At 53.3% G+C, this 18,279-nt stretch overlaps 2 protein-coding genes across 5 annotated transcripts; one reads left to right on the plus strand and one right to left on the minus strand.

Annotated features, from left to right (window-relative positions):
• Window positions 1–3,357: 3,357 nt before the first annotated feature.
• TMEM125 (transmembrane protein 125) lies at window positions 3,358–8,945 on the plus strand. 4 transcript variants are annotated; one of them, XM_027648920.1, is made up of 2 exons: window positions 3,358–3,437; window positions 7,318–8,945. In XM_027648920.1, exon 2 carries the CDS (start codon window positions 7,630–7,632, stop codon window positions 8,290–8,292), a length of 663 nt encoding a protein of 220 aa, XP_027504721.1. In that variant the 5' UTR covers window positions 3,358–3,437; window positions 7,318–7,629; the 3' UTR covers window positions 8,293–8,945. The 4 variants fall into 4 exon arrangements, with proteins under 4 accessions (XP_027504721.1, XP_027504722.1, XP_027504720.1 ...); XM_027648921.1 differs by lacking the exon at window positions 3,358–3,437 and adding an exon at window positions 5,266–5,334; XM_027648919.1 differs by lacking the exon at window positions 3,358–3,437 and adding an exon at window positions 6,907–7,202.
• A 3,872-nt stretch (window positions 8,946–12,817) lies between these two features.
• Window positions 12,818–16,334, minus strand: CUNH1orf210 (chromosome unknown C1orf210 homolog). The gene is made up of 4 exons (XM_027648916.1): window positions 16,047–16,334; window positions 14,667–15,174; window positions 13,948–14,094; window positions 12,818–13,559 (listed from the first exon to the last, which is right to left on the minus strand). Exons 1-4 carry the CDS (start codon window positions 16,131–16,133, stop codon window positions 13,222–13,224), a joined length of 1,080 nt encoding a protein of 359 aa, XP_027504717.1. The 5' UTR covers window positions 16,134–16,334; the 3' UTR covers window positions 12,818–13,221.
• Between the last annotated feature and the right edge of the window lie 1,945 nt (window positions 16,335–18,279).

Raw genomic sequence — 18,279 nt, forward strand, 5'->3', positions numbered from 1 at the left:
TTTAAAGGCAATACAAGGCCTGTCAGATGAAGCCTTAAGTAAGCACCTGCCAAACTAGGCTGAAAAGGATTTTGAACGTGATCTTAGCAGCTAAGAGGCAGCTAAAACATTGCTTGTATAGGAGAACATTAAAAGTCAAGCACAGCAGAGTGTTACAAGTGAGGTTTATCAAAGATCTGCTGGAAGCAAAGTAGCTGTACAAGCCCCTTCTATACTGGGAAAACCAGACAAAGGTCAAACTGCCACACATATGCTGTAGAAATGTTGTAGAATAAGTTGTAACTGGATTATGGGTTTGTGTGCTAATGGTCTTCTAAATTCTCTCAGGGTGCAAAGACACTTTCTGCTTTCATCCTCCCTTGATCTGCATTGTTCTGTTTCTCCTTTTATCTCTAAACGAGCTGAAAAGCATCTCATGCTCTTATAAAGCTACAGCCCATTCTTTTAAGTGAATGTATTGTTATCTTTAAATGTGAATAAGGTTTCCCCTTGGATGACTTCTTTGTTAACTGGGCCAACTAAAAGACCAGGTTTTTCTGAGTAAGGTCAGTCTCATTGTTCAAGGGTGTTTGTATAACAAAACTCACCACATCTCCTTTGCTGTTTTAGGTTTAGGACAACCTCTGGATTGATGATATTTCACAAATTTCAAAAGATATCTCAGATTTTTCTCAGACAAATTCCTGAAGCTGTCACATTCCTTAGTTTCTATTTGATTAGCATATCCTAAGCTTCCCTGCTCATAGCCTGCTAAAAAAACTAGCATGTGACTTAATGTCTGAGCCTCCCTTTCCATTAACTGGACAAGAGCTGTTGTTCAGTCCCATTTTCTTCTTCCTGCATCTCCCAGGAGATTTTCCAACTGCTCAGACTATCAGTAATGATCCCTTCTGCTATGATGAAGCCCAGCCATGAAGGAAGGGATATTCACTAAGCCTGGGAATCCCATTCCCCTACTGACTTCTGTGTTCGTGCTACTCCCTTTTTTATTCTTCATCTCTTAAATGGATCCTTTTCTGTTTCCCTAATTCCTCTCAAAGTGGTTACCCTTTTCTTTCCCCGGACTTACCAGGAAGTCAGCTCTTCTGCAGCACAGTAGGCTCTGCTGGTGCTGCTGTCTCCCAGCGAGGGGTTCTGCAGCTGCCTTGTCATGGGAAGATGACACCACAGTGACATCTTGCCTGACTTAAGTGCCTGCCTGGACTAATGCCATGGAAAGATCCAGGTCTGATATGACCAGATGGCCCTAGCCTATACAGTACTGCAGGAGCTGCTTTATTTAATGCCACATAATACCAAATATTTGCTGAATGTGTAAAATCTTCCCTAACACTGCCAACCTGGCTGCAGGCTTCCTCTCACCTTGCTGCCTGGGAGCTGCTCCCTGGCTCCGGCACCCTTTCCCCTCCAGCTGGGAGGAAATGAGCCACCTTCCAGGATCGGTGTGTGGCCAGAGGCCAGATCCTGCCCGAGGAAGGAGGGGTAGGACCTGCACACCGGCGCGGCTCTGGAGCCTCTCCAAGAGCAGCAGCAGGTTTGCTGGGACGCCACCCTGCTGGGGAATGCACCTGCCCGGGCGAGAGGTGAGGGCTCGCAGCCCATCCTTGGCGCTGCCGCGTCGCACCGGGACGGGGAGCCGGCAGGGGCACCGCACCTGCTTCTTGGCAGGCAGCTGCAGGAGGAAAGGGAGAGCTTTTCCCCCTGGGCTCCCTCGGTAGCTGGATCCAGTGGAAGGAAAGCCAGGAAAAAGCATTGCTGCCAGCCAGGAGCAGGAAGCTGGGCCGGGTTGTCGCGTGTGGGCAGCAGGTGAGTGATCCCTCCTCCCCGGGAGTTGTGCCGTGCGGGAAGGGACGCGCTTCGCCAGGAGCTGCCGGCAGGTTTGGGGGCTGCCTCAGACCTGCTTCTTAAGAGATCCTGCCTCTTGCCTCCACTGCGTTTCTTCCTTGCACCATTATGTTTCCTCTCAGCAGGTAAGGCTTGGGAGTTTCTTGTTCCTTTGGGACTCCTAGGCCGCCCTCGGCAGAGGTGCATCAGGACAGGCTCTGCGGGGTCGGGATAATGGATGCCTGTTATGCACACAGGGAGGAAGGGGGAACACGAGACTTTGTAATGGAGCATGCCAAAGTTATCTAGATTTGTGTAAAAAGCAGCTGCACACTGACCCTGTTACAACAAACCCTCCACCACCCTTAACCCCTGAGCCTCTAGGCTTGGAGAAAGGAAGGGACAGTCCACCATCATCCAGGGCTTCCCTGGGGATTCCCAAAGGGTGTCTCGTGGCAGGAGCACTGGTGGGATGCTCACTTCTAGGAAAGCATTATCCCTCTGGCAGGGTAGAGAGGGTGGTCTCTCCCCACAGGTACAGATTAAGCTGCATAGCTTTGCATGAATTTTGAGAAGCCCAAGAAAGGACAAATGCTGGGAATTGGTGTTTGGCATAGCAGTGAAAAGAGCTTAGTCTCTTGCTAGGATTTTGGCTGAGACAGGCCCCATTACTCCCATTCTTTGCAGGTTCCTCTGTCCCCAGTCCTGAGTTCTCAGGAGAAGAGAGGAAACCTTCCCACATGCTCCCAGGGGCATGGACAGGCCTTGAGCACTATGACATTCAGAGCTTCTGATTTGTGCATTGTCAGTAATTCAGGCATAAAACAAGATACATGAGCTTCATTCTCTTTTAGCCTACTGGGGAGTTAGAATCGAATTGAATATGCTTAGGAAGCATTTCTTTACTGAGAGGATGGTCAAACAATGGAACAGCCTTCCTAGAGAGGTGGTCAATACTCCAAGCCTGTCAGTATTTAAGAGGCATTTGGGCAATGCTCTTAATAATATGCCTGTACTTGGTCAGCCCTGAATTGGTCAGGCAATTGGATTAGATTATCATTTTAGGTCCTCTTCAATTGAAATAGAATAGAATAGACAGAATAGAATAGACAAACTGGAATACAGCAGACAGAACAGAATATCTTGTTTTGGTTGGAAGGAATCTACAACAATTCAGGGCTGACTCTCTTGGTAAAGAAATGCTTCCTAAAGCATTGGAAGTTGGAAAAATTACATGAAATTATGGGGAAAATGTATACCTGTTCTGGACTAAAGGTTTCTGTGAGGCACAGAGGGGTGGCAAGTCCATCCCAAACAGGCTATGGCCAGACCTGGCCAAGAAGCAAATAAGCTGTGAGGCACTGGGGAAGCAGGGGACTGCGATGGCTTTGGATTTGTTTGAGATTGTGAGGCTCTGTTGGCTCTCATCTAGTTTGCTCATGCAAATCCTTTTATGTATTGTCATTTTACAACAGATCTTGCTGACTCTTCCAGTCTCCATGATGCTCACAAAGTCCACATAAGGCTGCATAAAACCCTTCCAAGGCTGGAAGTAGAAGGAAGCACTGCAGGAGCCTGTCTCAACCCCAGACTTCCCCTCCTGAATCCTGTGGGTAAGGAATGTCTCAAGGGGTACCCTGGGTTCAGGTTCAGCGAGAGGAGGGAAGTGAGGAGTATTTCAACAGCTGAATTGTACGTGGCTCTGAAATTAAAGTGTTAATTAACATTCAGTCCATGGCCTATCTGTCACATATCAGGCAGTCAGAAATAAAAAGTTCATAAGTAAATAAATATATGTATATGTCATTCTGAGGAATTCAGCCAATGTGCATCTTCCACACCTGCAGCCAGGAGCGGCCAGAAAACTGTTGATGATGACCCTCAGTTTCCAGTTAAATGTTGTCAGAGCAGAGGGGAAAAAAAACCATAATGAAAAAGGAAAAACATGAACATTTTTGTTTTCCTACATTCCCAGTGTTTTCCTATTCTTCCTCCTCAGCTGCTAGCCAGCAGTGGGGAAGGACAGAGTGTCAATTTTTTCCTGAAACGTGCCCTTTGGACATAAAGCATAGTGTGGCTGGGCTGGTCCTCTCCTTTTTCTTGCACACAGAGACGGAAGCACTGAAGGTTCTAGGTTCAGTAGTGAGTTAGAGATTAACGACCTGTGATACCTGCTGTCAAAAGGCTAATCTGGTGGCTTAAGCTCCCAAGGGGTCTGTGTGATGGTCTGTCCCAGGCAAGGTAGCCCAAACAGCACCAACAGAAAAGGCCACAGCTGTGGAAAGGCTGTCCTTCTCCCTCATGGCAGAGCAGGCAGCCATATCCCTTCCTTTCTCTTGATCTGATCTGGGCAAACTGATGTGCTGCATAATGCCAAGAAACCAAATCAGCAGATCTGGTGAGGTCTGCTTTCATCCCTTCTCCAAGGAGTGGTGGGTGACAGCTTTGGTTTAACGTATAGAGAGATTTTTCTGAAGAGGATGGGAGGCAATGCAGCCAGCCTGAGGAATGGGAAATTGTAGCTAGATTTAAGGAAGAATGTATTCCTGATGAGGGTGGTTCAACACTGCAATGATTCCTGAGGGGCTGTGGATCCTCCATCCTTGGCACCTGAGTGGATGGGGCCCTGAGCTACCCAGTCTGACTTCTAGGTTAACTCTGCTTTAAGCAGGGGGATGAGTGACTTCACAAGGTCCCATCCCACCTGAATTACTCTGTGATTCTAAGTGTAAAAATACTGTTAGTAGTAGCAGAAACCCTCACAGTCTAGAGAAGCCCAAGCGCGTGTGTTTTCTTACAGAACAAGGATTATATTCCCAGAACATTTTCAAACTGGCAGAAGGAAACATGGAAGCACACTGCAGTGGAAGCCTTTGCCTCTCCAAATCAGTTGTTTAATAGGGGTTAATGTAACACTGGGAAACTCTCCAAATCATTTGTTTAATAGAGGTTAATATAACACTGGAAAATATGTGCTCATAGAGGTGACACCTTATTTTTTTCCCTCAGCCAGATGCTCCTACAGTTTTATCTTGCTCCCTGCCCTTCTTGTGAGCAAATAAAAAATTAAGATGGTTAACTTTTAAAGAGTAATATGAGAATGCAGTGCTGTACCTTGATTTTTGGTCACATTTTCCCTCATTGTGGTTTGTGCTGTTGTGGTTTTTTTGTTTACTGTTTGACTTACAACTTGTGTGCACAACTTGGGTCAAGCAGCATAAGGACACAGATTTTGCACTTCTCCAAGCTTTATGTTTTCTCAGTCCAAAATCTCAATCTAATCTACAAATCTGCTATCTACTAGACTCACCCATTTGATGCTAAGGAGGAGATAAGGCACCTCTGTGCTTGGAGAAGGAAAGGCAGGAGGAAGCAGTGTTTAGCACTAAGCTGATTTCAATAGGCTGGGAAACAGCTCCAGACTCAACCTCTTCTCACTCCTTGAAAGTGCCCCGTGACATCCTCACCTTCTCAGGGCCCCGTGTCCTGGGCACACATGGACAGCACAAGGTATCTGCTGTCTCATGCAAACTCAGAGTCCCAGCAGGCACAGATCAGCATCAGCTCTTTTCCCTCTCTAATTGATGCTTTCTGATTGTTCTGGCTCTAGCCAGGAGCTGTAGATCTCTCACAGGCCTCCCAGCAACTGTACCCTCTGGAGCCAGGGTTTCTGTGCCCCAGCCCTCTCCCTGCCCAGGCAATCCAAGCAGCAGGAGCCGTGCAGGGAACAGCCCTGTGTGCAGCTCACGGGGTGTGATGGGTCCCGGGCCTGCAAACCCGCCGTGGTTACAGACTTCCTGGACACGTGCTGCCTCTGGCAGTGTGCCCTGAGCCACGTCCAAAGTGACCTCATGCTCCATCACAGCCGGGGAGTGACTCAGGAGGAGCTTGGCCTGACACTGTCAGGCGGTGTCTGGTTCGGGCACCCCCCACACTATTGTCCTCCCTCTCCCCCCACCCTGTCTTGGCTGGTCCCCAAGGGAAGGGTATTTTGAGGTGTTTGCTGGCAGCAAAGGCAATCCCACAAGGGGATGTGGTTTGTGGGGACTGTTTGGGAACAGGGAGAGCGATGGGAGGAACGATCCCTGGTGTGTGCAGAGCTGCCAAGTGTGGAGGTCACAAATTGTCCCTGCCTGTGTGTAATGAGCCCCGAGTCCCAGTGCCACACAGGGCAGAGCATGAAGACAAACAGAGTGTGCTTGGCATGGGCTGATGGGCTCCTGAGAGCCATTTCCAGCAGGCAGGGTGCTGAGTGGCTGTCCCCCCACCCGGGAGAAGTGACACAGCTCTGACACAAGGGACCTGCGTCAGTTCCTGTCCCTGCCATGGGCTCCTGCAAGGCTCAGAGCAGTTTGTGTGTGTCTGCCTGTGATGGTCAAGGGGGTATCATCCTGTCTGGGAGGTGGCCACAGAGGCAGTTCTTGGGTCTCCAGTGTCTGCCCCATGTCTTCAGGGCACACCTGAGATGCTCCTGCCCTGTCCTCCCCAGCACCTCTCCTTGATTTGGGTACGAGCTGTTCTAGAGGCTCCCTGTGGTGCTGTGGGACCAGCTGGGGCACTGACGTACCAGGGAGGCACATTTTGTGAGAGAAACTCAAGTTTTTTCCACTCTTGGTGTAAAACTGTACACAGAGAAGCACTGAGAGGAACCAGGACACTGGGGACACGAGGCCGGGAAGCTGGGCTGTGGGCTGAGGAAGGTGCTGTGCCAAGGGGAGCCCAGCTAAGCACAGCACCTCGGAGCCTCCCTCCATGCTGCAGCCACCACCACCCTTCCCCTGCTCCCCTCCAGTGGTGAAGTGTTTCACGGACCAGCAGAGAGGAGAGCAAAGTCTCGGGGTGCCTGGTCCCAGCTGTCAGACAGCTCCTTCCAGGGCAGTGCTGAGACCACTGGAGATGCAACCACCATATTTCTTTAAGGAACTTGTGAGGGGAAACCACTGGCAGTGCAGGGGTAGGGACAAGGCTGAGAACGTGCAGCAAAGGCAGCTCTTGCTCTTCCAGCAGCTGGAATGGAAGGGTTAAACCCTGGTCCTGACCCCCACCTCCTGCTGTCATTCTGGGCAGCAGAGCCAGTTGGTGACAAGAGGCTGATGCTGATGAGGGAGCATGTGAAGTCAGAGCTGTGAATGGGGCTTTATCCCAGGAGGGACCTGCCTCTGCTCTGTCCCTGCCCTGCTGCCAGCACCAGCTGCAGGCAGAGTCCTGTGGGCAGCAATGTGCCAGTAGCCTCTGAGCAGGGCACACAGGGCTGGGGAGGCAGGAGACTCGCCCTTGGGCCAGGCTGAGGTTCCCCTGAAGTGCGTGGAGGTCTCCTGGGAAGATGTATGTGGATGATCTGTTCTCCCAATGCACAGGGCTTTTGTGAGGGAGGCAGGGTGAGGTCTGCAGGCCAGCCTGGAGGAGCCAAGGCCCAGGGTTTGGCAGGGGATTGATTGGTACAGGGGAGCAGAGTCTCTGTTTAATGAAATCTTCTCTTCTTGACTCTTTCAGATGAAAGGTACAGGAAAGGAAGGACACAGCCCCGGTTATTCCCTTATGGTGCTGCTCTGGGAATGCTCCACTATGTTCCACAGCCATGCCTGGATGGTGGGCTCAATCTCAGCACGTGGACCGTAGCTCTTCAGGTGGCACCACTGCAGAAGAAAACTCCATGAGGATCCAAAGAATAAGACAGAGACATCACTGCTGGAGAAATGTAGCTGCCTTCATCACTGCTGCTGCCTTGAACCTCCACTTCACCATAAGGGTGTAGATTCATCTGTGCAACCACCCCACTGTGCCCTCCTCACCCAGCTGCCCAACATGCCAGAGCTGGCAGAGCTGAGCAGCCCCCGCGCCCCTGCAGACGCAGACCACATCCAGAGGAACATCTTGGAGGAGCATGTGGAGCTCTGGTGGTTCCAGGACCCTAAAAAGTCCATCCTGTGCTACGGGATGGCTGTGGTGCTGATCCTGGCCTGTGGGATCGGGGGCATCATCCTGCTGTACAGCACTAGCAGCCGGTCTGGAGAGTGGCGGCTGGCCGTGGGCACCACGCTCTGCCTCCTGGCCCTGCTCGTGCTGCTGAAGCAGCTGCTGAGCTCCGCAATCCAGGACATGAACTGCATCCGCAGCCGGGATCAGATCGAGCTCCTGAAGAGTGGGGGCTTCTCGGACTGCCTGGTGCTGCTGCTCAGCGCCCTGGTGCTGCTGGTCTGCGGGGTCGTGCTCACCATCCTCTCCACCACGACCATGCAGCTCAGCCCCGCGCGGCCGCTGGCCAGCATGTTCACCAGCGGGGTCGTCCTCCTGACTGCTGGCAGTGCCATCCTGCTCTGCCTGCTGCTCTACCTGCTCTGCACCTCCTGCCGCCGGGCCGCTCCTGGGAGCCTGGAGACCGGCGAGATCCGCGTCTTCACCATCTCCGGCCGCCTCGCTGGGAACAGGCGGCTGCCTCCCACCTCCAGCATGGCCAACCTGATCTGACCCAGGACACCTCTGCGTGAGCCTTGGTGGGTATGACCTGTCAGTGCTGGCCTTTCCTGAAGGAAGGGCGAGAGCTGCGACGTGCCTCCTGCTTCTACCAGGGATGACTGGCATTTGCTTTGCTGATGGCACAGCAGAAACTCAGGGTGCCTGGATGGGCTCTGGGACCTGCTGTGTTGGGCGTGCAGTGCTGGCCTAGTTGGTGTTTTATCTCCTCAAACCTCCTGTGACAGCTGCTCCTGCCCGGCTGTGACCCGTGTCACAGAGTGAAGGTGAGCCTGCCCTGTACCCCTGGGGACCCCAGTACTTGTTTGGTTCCTGCAGGTCCTGGAACTGTCACCCGCTCTCCTGGCAGGAGAGACTGTGATTGTGGGTGGTATAAAACCACCCTGTGCTCTGTGCAGGGCCTCCAGCTCCTGAGCGAAGTAGAGCCTCCAGCAGCTGGTGAATGGCAGGAAATACTCTGTGTCAGCAGGCATGAGGCACAGGCAAAGGGAGCCTGGTGGGAGGTATGGCTGCAGGGCCTGCTCCCAAAAAAGCACCTGTGTGTCTGTGGGAGTGAGTGTGGGATTTGTATGGGATTCTTTGTGCCAGAGCCACAGCATGGCTGGACCTCACGTGAAATTCTGTTTGTGTTTGCAATGCCAGGATCTGTTCCAGCGTTACATTCCTGCAGCCCACCATCACCTGTGGTTTATCAAAGGGGTGATCAAGGGGCGTCAGGGCCCTGACAGGTTACCCATGCTGGACTGTGTGTTGGGGCTCTGTTATCACACCAGCATCAGCCATGTGAGCCACAAACAGCAAGGTGCAGTGGCTGGGGGATGGTGATGGAATGCCTGAATCCCAGGGCTGGAGCTCTCTTCAAGAGTGGTGTGAGAGGCTGTGCCCTCCCACTGCAGTTTCCCAAGCAGAGGTACCTCTGCTGCCAGGAGCCCTACAGCTCATCCCAGTCCCTGCCTGTTTCTATGCTGTTTCTGTCTACCAAGTGCTGCAGCTCCTGCAGGGCAAAAAAGTTTTTCTGCTGTCACTTGGGCCTTACCTGGAGTTTTTTTGGTGTTTTATCTCTATAAGGTGTCTATCTCCAAGGTGTCCTTTCCAGAGGCAGACTAACAATTCACCCCAGGAGCTTCTCCTGTGATTTGAGACTAATTTACCTGTCAAAATTCTCATTTCCTTCAGAGACCTACTAACCCATTTCCTGCCCTTTCCATTGACATAGATCCTAACCTCCAAGCAAAGCTGCTTCTGCAAAACCTTCTCTTCATCTTCCTGTCTGCTTCCATCTCCCCCTCATCTGAGCTGCTCTGCCCCAGATGTTGGTTTTGCTCATTATTTGCCAAGTTTCCTCTGCAATGGCACAAGACTGAGCTATTACTTTTTAGTGCTCGGTAGCAAATTCATTTGGAAGAGGATGGTAGCTCATTCCCTTACTAAAAGCACAAATAACTGTCTCCACACCTGGAGGCAGTGTCAGAGTTCACCATTGGTGAGCCCCACAAGGTATATGCTGGACAATGAAGGCTTCATCCTTTCACAGCTCCAGACCACACTGTCCCCGATGCAGTGAGATCACATGAGGGCACATCTGTATTCATCTGCTCTTGCCCTGCTCCTGCTGGCTTTCCTTCCCCTGAAGCCTTGGATTATTTTCCCCAAAATATGGATACATCATTTGGGCTTTTTTTTCTGTATCTCTGTTATTTCTACATTTTCTTCTGCCCCTTTCTCTTCATCTGTAGATTTTATTAAACTGCTGTTTCCTCTTCTCTCTGCATGTCCTCCCTTAACCTGCCCAAGAGCTCAGAGGGTGTAACAGAGCTCAGATCTTTCTGTGCTAAATCTCTTCAAAGCAAAGAGCTGTCCTTCCCCTCTGGGCTGTTTGGCCCCAGGTCCAGCAGGGACCACTGTGCATACACAGGGAGGGACAGGTCAGAGCTGGACAGTTCTGCACCATCACCACTGCTGGTGCTCTGCACATCTGTGTCAGTGCCTGTGCAGTTGTGCCAGGCTGCCCCCCTCTCTGCCTGCATCAGTGCTCCAGCAGTTCCTCCCCGCTCCCCCAACCCGCACGTGTGGACAGGCCACAGCTGCCTCTGCCCCAGCTGTTTTGCACATCTGGGCATTTCTGTGAAGATGTGTGGCTGTGCCCAGCTCGCAGCTCCGCACTGCCTGCGTGTCACTGTGAATCCTCCTCCCCTCCAGAGCCCCTTCAAAATGTGCCCCAAGTGCCTGTGAATTGTGCCAGACAAGGGTGATCATGGGCCTTGTCAGCAACCCAAGGAGAGAATGGCTGAGAACAGACTGTGCCTGAAGATGATGGTTTGGGTGTCCGGTGCCCAGAGGGACAGCCTGCGCTGCCCCAGTCACTGACTCACCTCTGCAGCAGGGGTACTGGTTTGTGTCTTCCTCAGTTCCCGTGTTGTGTGTGGAAATACATAATAAAGTGTTAGAGAAGCCAACTGTGTTGAAGCTGATGCTTGAGCGCCGGCCTCTCTGTACAACAGGAGGTGGCAGGGCTGTGCAGAGCTGGCCTCTGCTCAGGCTGGGCCCAGGGCAGAAACCACGACATCCCAGGGTCCCTCCTGTGGCTGTGCTTTTGGATTATTGGCTGGTGTGTGGCAGTGCCACCATGGCCCCAAAACCTTATTTCCTGATACATGACCCTCACCTCCAAATGCAGGTCCCTCTGCCTAAGGACCCGGATGTAGCCAGATCCCCTCTGTGAACCTGTGACCTTGCTGTGACCCTGAAAGATGCTCACATGGAGCACACAAAGCTTCCTGAATATGTCAGTGCTGGCTGGTTTGTTTACAGAGAAGCTCTTTTACCCTGGGGCAGGGCTGAGCCTTGTGGCAGCAGCTGCTCCCTGCAAAGAGCCTGGAACCAGTCTGCCTGCATACCTGCTCCGAGTCCCGTCCCCAGCCTCAGCCACAGTCCTTCCGGCACCTTCCTGGGCTGACACCCTTGAGAAGGATCCTCTTTTTCTGCTCTGACCCCTTGTAATCCCAGCTCTGCATGCCAGGTGTATTTCCCTCCCTGTGAGATGCCAGGCTCGTGCCCACTTGCACTGGAGCTGCCTGGAGAGGGGGCATTAAAAACCGCACATGAAAACCAGACATGTCAGCTTGGTTAAAAAATAAAGGAGTGGGCCTGCCAGCAGGGTCAAAGTAGACAAGCAACCCACCACTAGGTACTGAGGGACAAGAGTGAGTGAGATCCTGGATAAATAAGCCTGGGCACTTGCAGTTTTAATCTCTTTTAAGACATCACTGAGACTAAAAAGAAAATACTGCATCTAACCTGAATTCATGTGATTGAAAAGCATGTTGAACAGCTCAGAAAATGCCCTCCAAAACATAAATGAAATGCATTTTCCCAGCTCTCAGATTTAAGTCTCCTATCTTACCTGAAAGATATCAAAAATTTCCAAAAAGTACAGTAGATAATGTATTTTCATGGGTAGTTGATGAGCCCAGAAGGCAAACCATGAGACAATGACTGCAAAAGTAAAGCTTAGTTTAGAAATATTTGAGAGCAAAATATTTAAGAAATATTTAAGAGCAAAAACTGGCTGAGAACTGAAAGGAAGCCAGCAAGTTTTCCTCCTCCTCATGGCTTAAAATGTCACATTTGCTGTCTGGGCTGTATTGCCCATCCAGTGCCTGACCCATTTGTCCTCTTTGGTTCACACTCTCTGAGGTGTGTTATTTACCTTTGTATACACTGTGGTCTATAAATGTCTTAATGAGTGGAGAAACAGAAAGGCAGTTAACAGTGAAACAGAGATTTGAAGGAGGTGGGGGAATTGACTGTGTGGCAGGGCTGCAAGAAATGCTGTCCCTGTGTTGGTACTTCACTCTCTGGAGCGTGAGGAAGACATTCCCAAGCTATCAGGCATGGTAACGATTGGGCTGTGCCCTGGGAAATCTTCCCAACCGGATGGTACCAGCCTTATGAATCACTTACCAAGGAGAGCAAATGTTGCTGCTTCTCCCTGCTTTTAACCCCAGCGTAACCCATGCAGGCACAGCCGACTGCAGCAGGAACAACTTGCAGTTACCTGTGTCTCATGTGCTGTTTATCGTACCACAAAGATGACAGGAATGCAAAAATTACACCGTTCCTGTAACTCCACGGTTAGAGATACACTCAGGACTCTGTAATGGGAGCCGGGGGACGGGGTCGTCTCGGCCCAGCGCGTGTGGCTGCCTGACACTGCAACTGGCACCTCTGAAAAATCTGCTCAGCTCTGCAGAGCTGACAGGGGAAAGGTAAGTGTCTTTCAGCATGTCTTGCTGGAGAGGGAAGAGAGAAAAGGAAGAAAGGCTATAGTGGGAATCACAGATTCACAGAATCATGTAGGTTGGAAAAGACCTCTGAGGTAACACTGGGAAGTTAACAAGGAATGTATTTATGGTCCTTGAAAGCACATGCAAAAAAAGCCACACCCCAGCTGTGGGGCTGGGGGTCTCCTCCCAGCACTGCCACGGGGAGAGTCCCAACAAAACATTGCAGGCAGAGGCAGGGCTAAATCATGCTTTAATCACACCCCAGAGTGACAACACATTGAGGGACAGAGCAGGGCTGGGTCTGGTGCAGTGGGGCCAGTGCCCAGAGAGCACGAGGGTAGGGTCCTCTTCCCACTGCAACAGGCTTCCTGGGCACAATGGGCACCATCTCCTTCATCCTCAGAATCCGAGCAAGGCTGGGAAAGCAGCAGCAGGTCTGGTGTCCCTGTGACAGTGCAGCCTGTTGGGGCACTGTGAGACTGGCTGCCTTCAGCCTCCATCACCATTCCCTGCCCATCCCTCTCTCCCCTCCTCTCGGCTCCTTTCCTCCTGCCCCCAAACATGTAGGGTCAAAAGCCAAGGGGATGGAGCTACAGAGATGACAAGAGGCTGCAGCAGTGGTGGCTGAGCTGTGAGCTCAGATGGAGAGATGCGAGTCCCGCTCCTGTTTGTCTGGCAGCTGCTCGCTGGGCTGGATGTAGTTGTCCTCGATGAAGCCATCATCATCCTCAGCTTGCAGGTCAGCTTGCACAGAGCCCCTGTCCCAGCTGCTGCTGTCCTCCATGGGGCTGCCTCCGATGGAGCTGATTTCAGGCAGCGGTCGGTGGCGGTAGCTGGCGAAGTTCTTGTGGACGAGCTTGCACTTGGCAGCCAGTGCGATCAGGATGGAGATGCCGACTGCTGTCACCAGGAATGCCACCAGGTATGGCCAGCTCCTTCCCCCCTTCCCAGTGGCAGGCAGCGTGGTGGCGGTGGCTGTGGCACAGGAAAGGCACATGGTCAGCCTGTGGCACACCCAGTGCTCCCCATCCGCCAGCAAGGGTGCAAGGGTGCAGCCAGCACCCAATGTCTTTCCTTAGGAGCAATATGAATGCTCTTCACCAAGAGTGTGTGAACACTGAGGGCAAAACTACCTGACAGCTGTCTGACACTGGTGCCCACCGCTGTGGAGTCTGTGCTCCGCATGGCTTTGGGGCACCTGCTAACTTTTCTGTCACGAAGCCTGCGAACACCTCCAGGTGGTGACCACCCTCCCCACCAAGCCACTGCATCTGCACTGTGTCTCCACCTGCAGTCCCTCCGGTGGGACACAGGGCAGGAGGGAGCTAGACCTTGCAGACACCTCTGAATCTGCACAACTTACTGTCGTTCTGGGTCGCTGTGATCTGCTGTGCCGTGCTGAGAGCACGAGGAAACCGGTGCTTCATCCGGCAGCCCAGGTCCTGGGAATCCAGAGCTGCAATCTCCTGGCCCCGCAGCCCCGGGGGCGACACGCAGGTCACCTGCATGGCTGGGGGACAAGTGGGCTAAGGTGAGACAGGGGGCTTCACCCATCCCCTCCCGGTTTAGAGAAGGTGATCCCTGCTTGCTCCTGGGTGGATGGGATGCATTGCAAAGTGCTCCTGGCTCTGCCCTCCAGCCTCACCAGCCCTCAGCATATTGTAAAGCATAACGAAAGGAAAAATTCCCTGACCAAGGAATTGTGCAAATGTGTGACTGTGATTAGCAGGCTCCTTTTAATTGAACAATGCCAAAATCATGGATACTGATAGGAACTGCACTGCTTTGCCCTGGGAGCCGAGCTCAGATGGTGGGAGCCTGATCTGGCTCCACAGGAGGAGCTGCCAAGCCCTCTGCAGCTCTTGAAAATGTGGTCACTCCACAAAGTTACATAAAGATGGATTTAGGGGCTGAAGTGTACATGCAGCCCCTTTCCTGGAAGAGTGACGAAATTATCCTGCTAGGTCTCTGGAGAGCCACCTCAGAGCCTGTCCAGGGGTTGGAGTGAAAGGATCAAGAGGACCCCTAACCCAGAGTTCCTCCTGCCCGACACCTCTCCTGCCACCCACCCCGTCTGCTCACCTTTCCTGCGCTGCAGCCACTGCTGCAGGGGGTGCGCGGTGCAGTCACAGACCCAGGGGTTCCCTTCCAGACGGACCTGTGGGACTGTCTCCATCAGCTGCAGGCTCCAAGTGTCCACGGAGACCAGCTCATTGTGCTGCAGGTCCAGGTGGAAAAGAGCCTTCAGTGGCAGGAGGAAAGGGACATCAAGCTCTTGCAAGCTGTTGTTTCTTAGGAGCAGTGTGTGCAAGTTTCCCAGGCCCTGGAAAGTGTCCGTGTGGAGGGAGGTGATGCCGCAGCTGCTCAGGTCCAGCAGACGCAGCTCCCTGAGGTTGGAGAAGGTTGCTGGGCTCAGCGTTGGCATGGCATTGCTAGAGAGGTTGAGAGAGCGCAGGGAAGGGAAATGCATCAGGAGAGTCCTGTCACGGGGCACGACCAAGGAGTTGAAGGAGAGGTCCAAACTGGTGATGTTTCTTGGAAGGGAACTTGGAGTGTGCTGAAGGCTCTTCCCACTGCAGTCGGCCCATCCCTGGGAAAAGAGCTACTGTCTGAGATGGGCTGTCCTCACTGGGGAGTATCTCTAGAGTGAGACTCCCCAGAAGTTCAAATTAATTACCCTTGCAGAATTTTGAAAAGCAAAGACACAAGCAAGTTTACAAAAAACACATGAGCTGCCAGACTGGTGTGGGCCTGGATAAATAGAGAAAGACGAGCAGGACAGCCCGGGACTGAGAGCAGCTGACTGAAGGAGTAAAGGAGGAGCATGCAGGGCTGGGGGGAAAACCCAGAGAGATGAAGTGGGTGCAAAGGGACCAGGCTGTCACCCTTCTGTCCTTCCTTACTGGGCAGTTATCATACAGGGTCAGCTTGCAGAGGGCCTTCCTCTTCCTCCCCCGGATCCCCACATCCAGGCCCCTGGGGAGCTCTTCCATGACACAAGGGCATCCTCCCAGCTGGGGCAGGGAAGCAGGCGAGCCCTGCCCATTGGAAGGGCAGGCAGGCAGCCGGCTGGGCTGTAGAGCTGTGGGCACCTGCACCAAGCACCCGTGGCTCAGATGAGGGTTTGTCAGCCGTGCCGTGCTCTGGTGAACAGATTATGTGCTCTTGTGAACAGGCTGGACAACGTGTTCAGCCTGAGGCTGGGAGCAGGACAGCCAGGCTCTAGGTGTGGGTGAACCACCCCTGTGGCTGGTGGCCACTGGCACAGCACATCTCCTAGTTAACTCCACTGGCTCCCATGGGTTTTCACTGCTTATCTTCTCTTGAGCTGTGTGGACCAGGAGTCACCTGCCAGGCCCTGCTGCCCCGTGGGCACCCCAGCTTTGCTGGCAGGACCAGGAGCAGGGTGTCCCTGCCCACCCCCTGCTGCCACCCATGCCAGAGCCCCCTCCGCCCTCCTACCTGGTGGTCAAGGCTGCAGGGATGTCCTGTCACCACTGCCCAGGCACAGAGGAGGCTGCAGACCCTGAGCAGGCAGGCAGGAGCCATTTGGCTCCAGGAAACTTCCGGGCAGAAAAACAAGTTTCAGGGAAAGCTGAGAAGCCGGCAGAGCCGGCTGTGCTGGGTGAGGTGTGGCCACAGCCACACGGGCCAGGGCCCCCACCGAGCCCCTGCACCCCAGTGGCACGGCCCTGCAGACCACCAGAGCCTGGGAGCCAGCCTGGCTGCCGCCCTGGCCCCACTCCCTCCCAAGCTGGGCGTGGGTGAAAGGTGGCAGTGCCAGTTACACATTAACCACCGCACCCCGCCACCTCCCACCCCTGTGGCCTCCTGTGATCAGTGACCAGGGGACCACCAGCATCTGCCTGGTGGACCACGGGATGCCATGGGGACTGCCTGGGTGGGAGCAGGACACTGGGAGGTGCTGGGGGGCCAAAGGAGGGGGAGGAAGCACCTCTGTGGCACTTGCCATGAGATGCAGTGCTCAAGGAGAGCAGCCTGAGCCTGGCCCAGGTGCTGTGCCGGCTGCTCTGTCCTGGCTCCACATACCCAGGGCAGGAGCACACAGCCAGCCTCAGACAGACAAGCTGGGGCTGAGGCAGCATGAAAGTGTCCTACAGGAAAATAAAAGTCTTATTGAGAATCAGGCAGAAAAGTGTTTAAAACATGCAGCAAACTGGCAGGTCTCTGAGCCTGGCAGCAGCTCGGTGAGCAGCACCTGGCTGTGAAGGTCCCAGAGGATGGGAGTGCCCCACCACCTCCAGCACCCCCTTTGCAGACCTGCCATGGAGTCAGTGAAAGTCTGGGAAATCTTGTCAAAGCAGCATCTCATGGGTGTTTGTTGGTGCAAGGTTGGGTGAGAGACCTGCTCCCATGCCCACGGATGCTGGGGCAGATGAGTGGGCAAGGGCTGGCAGAGCCACAGCCCAGGCAGGGGAAGTGCTGGCAGCACCTGCTCCAGGCTTTGCCTCTGCAGGAAGAGGGAGCCCCAAGCTCTCTCTACCCTGCTCCCTATTCCCTGGTCCCACTCCTGCTCAGTGACAGGAAGCCGCCTGCCAACAAGAGCACTGAGGAGCCGCAGTTTCCACCCATCGGTGACTGGGACAGGGTGGCCCCTCTTCCCCCAGCTGCCAAAGGGCTCCTCTACAGCTGCACGTCCCACCCTTTCCTCAGGGAGAGGGCTTCCCAGCTGCCTGTCCTTCATCCTGTAGGCATGTGCTGGATGCCAACCCAGCCAGACAGCTCCTGCTCCCCAATTGCCCTGCCAATGCCACCAGGTGGGTTGGGGACGCTCGGCCACCCCACTCCTGGGATGCTCCTATGCACCAGGCTAAGGGCAGCAGCCCTTAGCCCAGCTTGTGGGGCCTCCCCAGGACCCGCTGTGCACAAAAGAAGCATCTAGAGAAGCAGGGCTAGAAAATGTTGCTGGGGCAGCCCAGTCCCTCAGTGGATTTGCAGGGCGTTTGCATTTCCTATCAGGAAACGTATCGGTGTGTTATGGTTTCTGGCATGTGGTGCCGTGCATTAGAACGTGCAAATGATAACAAAAAGGAATATTTTTATCAGTCTCTGGGTTTTTTTTTAGTCTGTCATGATTCAGCAAAAAAAGTTGAGGTCTGAAAATTCAGCAGAAATTCAGGTGCTTTCAGTGTGCTGTGGGTTGGGCAACTGGAGTTCTCCATGTTACAGGAGAGCATGTGTGGGGAGCTGCTCTGGCTGTGCTCAGCTGTACCTATCTCTCTGGTTTCTCCTCTGGAGATTTATAAGCTTAAACTGGAGCTGTAGGGTCCTAGCTGAGCGTCTCCACAAAACTCCCCAGAGAGGTTTCTCAGCCTACCTCCAACCGAAGGGATCTGCACAGTTAGAGAGCACAGCTCTTATCCAGGTGCTCCTAGAAAAAAAATGCAAGTGGACAAATCAGCTTGGGTCAGATCCCTCAATGGTTCCTTGAGATCCCCTGGGCATCGCCAGGTGCAGAGAGTGACCCCAAATGGCTCCCATTCCCCAAAAAGGCAAAGCACTGCACTGGCTCCCCTCGGGCAGTCACGGGGGCCACACTGTGCTCCCTGGAGGAGCACACTGCAGAGCCTGTGGTCTCAAAGCCTTCCCATAAAGTGTGTGTGTTCTTTCTCAAATAGATCCCTTTCTCAAATAGATCCTCATGACAGAGAACATTTCACAGAGTGAATCGTAA

The sequence above is a fragment of the Corapipo altera genome, unplaced genomic scaffold, assembly GCF_003945725.1.
Source record: "Corapipo altera isolate COAL_440 unplaced genomic scaffold, ASM394572v1 112, whole genome shotgun sequence".
Lineage (NCBI taxonomy): Eukaryota > Metazoa > Chordata > Aves > Passeriformes > Pipridae > Corapipo > Corapipo altera.

Excerpts from the sequence above, each read along its gene's own strand:
- CUNH1orf210 (XM_027648916.1), bottom strand. The coding sequence starts at position 16,133 with ATGGCTCCTGCCTGCCTGCTCAGGGTCTGCAGCCTCCTCTGTGCCTGG. Across the intron at positions 15,175-16,046 it reads CCTGCAGCCTTGACCACCAG|GGATGGGCCGACTGCAGTGG; the intron begins GTAGGAGGGCGG and ends CTCTTTTCCCAG. Across the intron at positions 13,560-13,947 it reads CACAGCGACCCAGAACGACA|CCACCGCCACCACGCTGCCT; the intron begins GTAAGTTGTGCA and ends CCTGTGCCACAG.
- TMEM125 (XM_027648920.1), top strand. The coding sequence starts at position 7,630 with ATGCCAGAGCTGGCAGAGCTGAGCAGCCCCCGCGCCCCTGCAGACGCA.